This window comes from Macrobrachium nipponense, chromosome 33 (assembly GCF_015104395.2).
Source record: "Macrobrachium nipponense isolate FS-2020 chromosome 33, ASM1510439v2, whole genome shotgun sequence".
Lineage (NCBI taxonomy): Eukaryota > Metazoa > Arthropoda > Malacostraca > Decapoda > Palaemonidae > Macrobrachium > Macrobrachium nipponense.
In genome coordinates, this window is record NC_087219.1 from 6,867,559 (window position 1) to 6,877,023 (window position 9,465).

Below are 9,465 nucleotides of genomic sequence, written 5' to 3' on the forward strand. Positions count from 1 at the left end.
AACTTTTTTTTTTATAGCCACAGGTGTTTAAATTATCTCAGATATCTTATAATTAGATGATATATGATTTATCTTTCTCTCATAAGCTACCCTTGTTTATGACGAACTTTCACTCAATTCTGCTGATGTACGAAGTTCTATTAGTCTCAAAATCTTTTGTTGACAAGTTACTTTCCTTTACAAGATTAAATCTCCTTTAAAAGAGTTATAAATGTTATCATGATATTTTCAATCTTCCTTAATCAATGTATATCACCGAAGATTATCTTCACCCAAAGAGTTCCAAAACTTTCCCAGAGGTCCAAATCGTGGCTAAGCCCTCTGAGTCACCACAAAGCCCTCTAAGTAACGATATGGATTTCATCTAAAATCTTTCCAAAAGCATTTTAGAATCTTCCTCAAGTCTTTTAAACCTCCCCTAAAGGATTTTAAGTCATTTTAAGTATTCCAAAAAGCGTCATAATCTCGTGTGAAAGTTTACCACAACACCCAAGAGAGATATGTAAGAGATATCGAAGTCTACCAGTGAGAATAGGGTCCCAGACAACTAAGGGTGGGACCAAACTAAACTAAAACATGTCATAATCATGTTGGAAAGACGTCCACATACATATCATAAACATGTTGAAAACCAGTAAACGATCAGCATTAGAGATCATTCTAAAGCTGGAAAATCATAAACATGTCATCAATACATGTCAGAAACTTATTACATACATATCAGAAAAATGTTGGCAACAAGTCAACGACCATAAACTGGAGAGGGAATTTAACACAGGAAAATCTTAAAGCATGTTAAAAACATGCCAGACGTTTATCGCACACATATCACAAACAGGATGAAAACAAATCAAAGACAAAATCAAATGCTGGATAATCAATCGTACGAAACACTGGTGAGAACTGCCAAGAAGTCGTTGGCTTGTATTGAACCTGTTTGCGACGTGTGTTTGTGTGTGTGTGATATGTTCAGACTTGTTTATGAAATGTTTTACTGCTGTGTGGACGAATCCTAACTCTGCTGAACACTAATGAGAGGAGGGAGGACCTTCTATTAAAGTTCCTGTTTCCCTTAGTCATACTACCCAGGGCCTTTGAGAGACGCCACCACAAAGACACCAATAGAAGGCTTCCAGTTATGCATCCTAGTTCACACATAGCAGTCAATGAATTCCTTCTTAGGAATTCCAGATCACACTTCCATTCCCACTTTGAGAAATTTAAATGTTCCAGTTTGATCTTCACAGATGACGCATTTCAGTTGGCACTTTCCAGTTTAACCATTCCAGGATATATATTTCATTTGGATTATCCAGTTTACCTATCCTAGGATATATATATATATATTATATCTTAATTATTAGAATATTATATCTATATTGTATAGATATATATATAGAACGTTTCAATCTGTTCAGCCCCGTTGTATACTTAATTCTTTACTTCCAACTTAATACTTTCCACTTAAAACATTTTAGTTTGCACTTTTCAAGTTAGATATTCCCGTTTACAATATTGTGTCTGTATTTTCGAAGTTGCACTATCTACTTTACATTTTCAACTTAATGGCGAGCAGTGTCCGCTGTTATATATACTACTTTTATCTGCACGTGATAAAATGAGGACTGGGTGATTTATATAGAAAAAACACTACTTATAGATTTCAAATGGATTCAAAAGCTATGAAAAAAACTGGATTTTTTGAGTAGGTAAGAAATTCAGTCCATTTCTTTGCAAAAAAAAAATCTGCCATATTTTAAAATGGATAAACAAAATACTTCAGAGTTATATGTCAGTGGATTCATTTTAAGTCTTGAATAACTGATGTTAAAATGTAATTCGATTGTTTTTAAAATTTGCAACTGTGCAAATGTAATTTTTAAAAACAAAGGAAGATCATTTGATATAACATATTTGACGAAAGAATAGTTTGAAATATCAATGGATTCCACTTTAGTGCAAAGACATGAAATTGACTGAGGAAAAAAAAAAAAAAAAAAAAATATATATATATATATGTATATATATATATATATATATATATATATATATATATATATATATATATATATATATATATATATATATATATATATATGTATATATATATGACAGAGAGAGAGTTTTCTATTTCCTCAGTCAATTTCATGTCTTTGGCCTTAAAAATATGCAGCTATTTTTATTTTAAAACTATTTTATTACATTTTAACATCAGTTATTCAAGACGTAAAATGAGTCCACTGCCATATAACTCTGAAGTATTTTGTTTATCCATTTTGAAATATATGATATTTTTGCAAAGAAGTGGACTGAATCTCTTACCTACTCAAAAAAACAGTTTTTTCATAGCTCTTGAATTAATTTGACCTCTATAATTAGTGTTTTTTTTTTGGGCGCTGGTTCGAACCCACGAGAGGACGATATTTATTATCAACTAAAAAATTCCCTTTTCGGTTTTACATATATGAAATTATATTAAATTCTGAGGTAGAGCGAATTAGATATTTAAGGACATATGTAGCTCGAATAATACATATATATATATATATATATATATATATATATATATATATATATATATAATATATATATATGACATATAGACATATATATTATATATATATATATATATTATATATATATATTATATATAATATATAATAGTATATATATATATATATTATATATATATATATACTATATATATATATATATAGACATCAGAGGGTTACGAAACTCAGAACCAGATCAATTAAGGAGTTTATTATGATACGTTTCGTGTCATCCTGACGCATCATCAGTCTGTAATGCAAAATCAATTCTCATTTATAAAAAAAATATATAATTAAAGTTTGCATGCTATTTTAAAAATGAAAACATCAAAATACCAAAGTTATTAATAAAAAATTATTGTTAAAAGCTAATAATACTAAATTATTTACTAGGTGACGTTAAAATTGAAGAAATTTAGGATTAAAAGGAATATTAACCTTAATAGAGCGAAGGACAAGAAAGGAATGGCTGTAGGACCGTCGTTTGCCCAGATCTCGACTACGCCAAGAAAAGCTGAGTAGAGGATTGACTAGAATTGAGGGAAGGACGAGGTGCTTGATATATAAAGACTCAAGTGTCGTTTATAATAAAATTGGTGGCTATGCTGGGTATTGTCAATTATCGAAAAATGTTTTTTGTTAATTTCAATTTTACAGAGAGCTGCATGATTTCTTATATTAGAATGTTCAGGGTTAGTTATCCTCTGGCCAGTTCTGTAGAACTCACTCCCCAAATGACTAGAGTATCGAACTTGCAACAAGCGTTTCGTCGAGTCGATCCAACGTAAGTACCGGGACACCCCGGTCAAGTAAATTTGTAAATAATATTGGATCGCATAAACGGTTGCAAATTCTTTTTATGACTAAGAAGTGAGCCTATTTTGAGAGGATTAATAGGTATTAAATTAACTTTGAGACTTCCGAACTCTCTTTCAATATTTTTCTTGATACGGTCTCCTAATTTATTTTTGAAAAAATATGGAATAGTGGCGTATATGGTAGTTTGGTACATCAAAGGAACGGGTATTTTCCGTGAAGTTTAAAATTAAGTATTTGATTACCATTTTTATAAAATACCGTCCGTAGGGTAACGGGTTTAGTTAAAAAATAATCTTGTAAAGATTCAATTTCAGTGTGGAATGATTTCCAAACAGAAGCATACCTAAGTGCTCTAAAGGAGACCAAAGTGGAGATAGCATTTAGTTTAAAATTGATGAAGCACGAACTATAAAAATTATTCCCCATTCCTGTGAAGGTGTGTGTTTTTCCTATAGACAGAATATATTAAACTTTATTATCATCTCTGGTTATCTTGATATCTAAGAAAGGTAAGCAGTCATCTTTTTCAGTTTCTATGGTGAAGTTTATGTTGCTGTGTTGAGTATTCACTAACTCCAAAAAAAACTCACCCTGCCATGCATGTCTAAGTAAAATAAAAGTATCATCTACATATCTCTCCTTAATTGACCTTCTGAGTTTCGGTAACCCTCTGATGTCTTCATGTTCGCACCTTTTAATATATATATATATATATATATATATATATATATATATATATATATATATATATATATATATATCCCTTTTTACTATCACATTAACTTTGCATGAAGAGACATCATTTCATTATAAATGGACGTAACACTTTCTCTCTCTCTCTCTCTCTCTCTCTCTCTCTCTCTCTCTCTCTCTCTCTCTCTCTAACATCAAGTCACCTTCCCCAATACTTTCTTCATGGAGCGTAAGTCAAAATAATCAGGGCAAAGCGACCATAATAATAATCCATAATAATAATAATAATAATAATAATAATAATAATAATAATAATAATAATAATAAACAAAAATGAATGCTGCTTCAGCACTATTAATCTTGTAAAGAGCCTTCTCTATCTTTCTGAGGACGGCTTTCTCGTTGTTGCTTAGACTGGCGAGCAACGCACCAAAGGGCATGGTAAAATTCGGTTGAGTCATTTGATTTATTATTACTTATACAATTCTCTCTCTCTCTCTCTCCTCTCTCTCTCTCTCTCTCTCTCTCTCTCCAACGCGACGTTTTCCTCCTGATCCACAGGACATTATCAAGCGATATGAGAGATGGACTCGCCACTGGAATTCAGTCCCTCAGCAGTTATCGCTTGATAATGTCCCTGTGGATCAGATGAAACGTCGCGTTGGAGAGAGAGAGAGAGAGAGAGAGAGAGACAGAGACAGAGAGAGAATTGTATAATTAATGATAAATCAAATGACTCAACCGAATTTTACCATGCCCTTTGGTGCGTTGCTCGCCAGTCTAAGCAACAACGAGAAAGCCGTCCTCGAAAGATAGAAAACTCTTTACAAGATTAATAGTGCTGAAGCAGCAGTCATTTTTAAAAACAAAACATGCCTACGAGAGGGTCTCCTTCCAAAATAATAATAATAATAATAATTCCTACCAGACTTCAATCTACTATCCTCATTATACTCTCAGGTTTCGTTTATGAGGAATCTGGTATTTGGAACTTCTGCATTTGATCCTCTAAAGATCTGGAAGTTCGAACTGATGCGAGTTACCTCTGGCACTGACTTTGTCTCCGTTGAAAATTTCGTTTGATTTCATATACATACCATTCATACATATATATATATATAATATATATATATATATATATATAATATATATATATATATATATATATATACATATACCTATAATATATATTCACATAACTTCAGGAAAGCCAAAGACACGTGATGAGATAAAGGATTTATTCAAAAACGTTTTTTCGCACAAGGAACTTGTGCATCATCAGTTTGTTAAAATAAAAGTACATTTTAAAATTAATAAAGCAAAATACATATGAAAAAATAACAATCTAAAATTTAAAATTTAAAAATTATAATTAAAAAACTAGCATAATTCAAAGTTAAAAGTGAAATAAGAATAAATCCTTTATCTCATCATGTGTCTTCGGCTTTCCTGAAGTTATGTTTGTATATGGAAGTCCCTGCATATCCCATATATATATATATATATATATATATATATATATATATATATATATATATATATATATAAACATATTGTATAGTATATAATAGGATATGCAGGGACTTCCATATACATGCATAACTTCAGGAAAGCCGAAGACACATGATGAGAAATAAAGGATTTATTATATATATATATATATATATATATATATATATATATATATATATATATATATATATATATATATATATAGGTATGTATATACATACATATATGAATATATATGTATATGTATAATTTTACATATGTATAAACATACATATATAGATATATATGCATATGCATACACACACAAATATATATATATATATATATATATATATATATATATATATACATATATACATATATATGCATATATATATATATATATATTATATATATAATATATATATATATATTATATATATAACGTGAGTGTCTGTGTGTGCATTTATATGTACATATACATATATATATGCATAAGTACATATATATACATTAAACTACAAATGTCCTTTAATATCCAATTCACTCTACTTTGGAATTAATATATTTTCGTGTATGTTAACCGCAGAGGAATTTTTCAATTGATAATAATTTCTCTGTTCGTTGGTTCGAATCTACGAGAGGACGAAATTATTATGAACTAAAGAATTCCCCTTCGGTTAACATATATGAAAATATATTAATTCGGAGGTAGAGCGAATAGGATATTAAAGGACATTTGTAGCTTAATGCTTATGTACTTATATATATACATGTGAAACTTTGATAGCCACAATGACCTCTTAACTTCTCGAATTAAAGTATATATAAACATTTATATATATGCATATACTCGTATATATACATACCTACATACATACATACGCGTATACATGTACAGATATGCGTCACTTCATGACGCTTGCATTTTGGACTAACTTTCAATTTCTCCAATAAAAGTAGGACTAGATTACAAAGGGAAAATCATAGGGCTTTTGCTTTTTGCAGTTCTAATCCACGGTTGTTTTGCCCAGGGCTGTTTTTATCTTCAGGTAGGAGTGGCACATATGGTGCCAGGGAAATTAGCTCGAATTCGTCTTGCTGTCAAATAAATCATTAGACACTCCCAGATTCTCCCCCCCTATGGGAACGACAACTTAAGGTCACCATAAATTAGCTTAGTGTCATAATAAATCAGTTTTATATATGCTTCGCTTGTCATTCATGGCGTACCCTTTCCGACTTTTAAAAATTCTTTCTCAGGTCATAGAATACAATAGTGAGACATTTGGAAACCTCTCGGGAATTCCCTCAGGACTCTCGAACTAGCATTACCGCGGATCGCAGCGCCTTTAGGAACACCTGCATCGCCCCTAACGATGTCCTTCAGACGAGACCAAGAAGCTGACAGTCCCTTGAGCCTATTGTAAATTAAACCCTGTGTTACGGCCATTTTGCAAAATTGGTCATTTTACAAAATTGCCTACCATTATGCAAAAGGACCAAATTCGTGTCATTTTTGCAAAATGACCTAAATTTCTCAACATTTTGCAAAACGACCAAGATTTTGGACAGTTTACAAAATAAACATTATTATTGTTGGTCCGTTTACAAAATCTCCATACAGCAAGCAGCCAGATGGAAAAAAAGCTTGTCATTCACTTCTGCAAATCATCTCTTATAATATTGGTTCATTTACTGGTTCATTAACTCGTTACCCACTACGGGTAAATTGTACTGTATAATTGTCGATCATTCACTTATTATCTCCCCGCCCCCACCCCCACCCCCCTCCCCCATCTCTCTCTCCACAATAGTAATGGGAGCTGACTGGTGACACTGTTGTCATAAGGCCACTGCTGAAAACCGGGAGAAGACGACCAACTTCTGTAAATCATCTCTTATAATATTGGTTCATTTACTTGTTTCCCACTACGGAAAATTGTACTGTATAATTGTCGATCATTCACTTATTATCCCCCCCCCCCCATCTCTCGCCACAATAGTAATAGGAGCTGACTGGTGACATTGTTGTCAGTAAGGCACTGCTGAAAGCCAGGAGAAGACAACCAACGTAGTACTTTGTGAGCATTCAACTAGTTACTTGCTAAAACTTTATACATTTTGATGTATTTGAAAGATGTATTTTCTGAAAATAAATAAAATTAGTTATGTTCACTACGTTTTATCATTCCCTCGCTTTTTTTTTTCCTTTTTTTTCCATCTGGCTGCGCTGTATGGACATTTTGTAAACTGACTAACGATAATTTTGTAAACTGTCCAAAATCTTGGTCGTTTTGCAAAATGTTGAGAAATTTAGGCCATTTTGCAAATTGACCACGAATTTGGTCCTTTTGCATAATGGCCGGCAATTTTGTAAAATGACCAATTTTGCAAAATGGCCGTAACACCCTGTTCAATTCCGTATAGACATTTAACGGCCTCTAGATGTCTTTAGCGCCTCATGCCACCCAGCTAGCCGGCCACCTGCATTTGTTGCAACACATAGAAAGAGGGACAGATTCAATTTTCAAACCACTCTTCATTCCATTGTATCAATTCCCTTAGGGTCACAATACCCTCGTTAACACCTCCCACTCCAGCGGGAGACCCCTTTCAACCCAGTTGCTGGTCATTCAAGATTTGACCTGACCCTTGCCTTTCGCACTTAGTAACTCCGCCCATTCCAACCTTTCTCTCCCATGCGATGCCCTTCATTGTTTTCAGCACTACCTGAGGATTAAGAGGGTCACCTCTGAAGATAAGGCAATACTTGCCGGTGATCAGAAAACATCCAAGATGGCGGCCGCAGACGGGGATATAAGCTCCTTGGATCGACTTCAGAAATCAATCACGCAGGAGGTACTAAGGTAGGGAGGCCCTGTCACGATACCCTAAGTCTGTAGGTATCTCTGGACCCAGCTGTCCATAATGAGTTGAGAGAGACTCAATCAGGCCCAGTGCCTTGGCTTAAGCAAGGAGCCTACAAGCCCTTCCATTTTGGACTCATGCTCCAGAAAAAAAATCCCTCACTAAGCCTCACAATGGCTCTTGAGCGACCAGCCATTCCAGTTCTTCGACGACCACCTCAACAGGCTCATTCTACAATGACAGTCAAGCCCACTGACTCAATTAAGTAAAGTGCTGAGAAACTGAATTTTCGAATGGCAATCAGTGTCTGTCATTCTAGTCCCTATTCCTAACATCCTCTCCATTCCCATTTCTAGGTCCTCAATTTCACATTTGAATTTTGGCTCCCAAATTCCATTTCAGTGAATAGTGACCTTTACTGTAATGACATAAATATTCGTGTTACTAAGTGAAGTGAGACAGTCATATCCTTGATTAGTGATTTTGTTGCATTCGGTGACAAGCTTTTGAGGAAAAATTTGCTTGAAACAGACTGCGAATTTTATAAAGTTATGCTTTGCGCTTGTGCCCCAAGTAAAGTGTCATTCATGCAACATCTTACTGTCTTGCAGATTTACGGACACTGTATATATATATATATATATATATATATATATATATATATATATATATATATATATATATATAATATATAACCGTTGTTTTTGCAAATGTTTGTGCTCTTACTTATTAGTTCCATGAGGTGACATATCACATTTAGTGAACAAGACCACAGATGATGGTCGAAAGCTTTAATCCTGTACAAGAATATATATTATAAACTACAAGAGGATTTTACTTCATTGTGGATTGTACCTGGCTTCTGCATATATATATATATATATATATATTTATATATATATATATATATATATATATATATATATATATCTTCTTCCTAACTTTAACCCATTTTTATATGGGGTCGCCATTGCGAATGAGTCGTCTCCATCGATTTCTGTCCTGTGCTTCGTTCTCATTTATACCTTTCAATTCCATA

General features: G+C 32.8%; 1 protein-coding gene across 1 annotated transcript in view; it reads right to left on the bottom strand.

Annotated features, from left to right (window-relative positions):
• LOC135202655 (uncharacterized) overlaps positions 1-7,008 on the bottom strand; it is a 41,508-nt gene extending 34,500 nt beyond the window's left edge. Inside the window, exon 1 of the mRNA XM_064232149.1 lies at positions 6,852-7,008. Coding sequence (XP_064088219.1) covers positions 6,852-7,008 — 157 coding nt within the window. The remainder of the gene's footprint in view (positions 1-6,851) is intronic.
• Between the last annotated feature and the right edge of the window lie 2,457 nt (positions 7,009-9,465).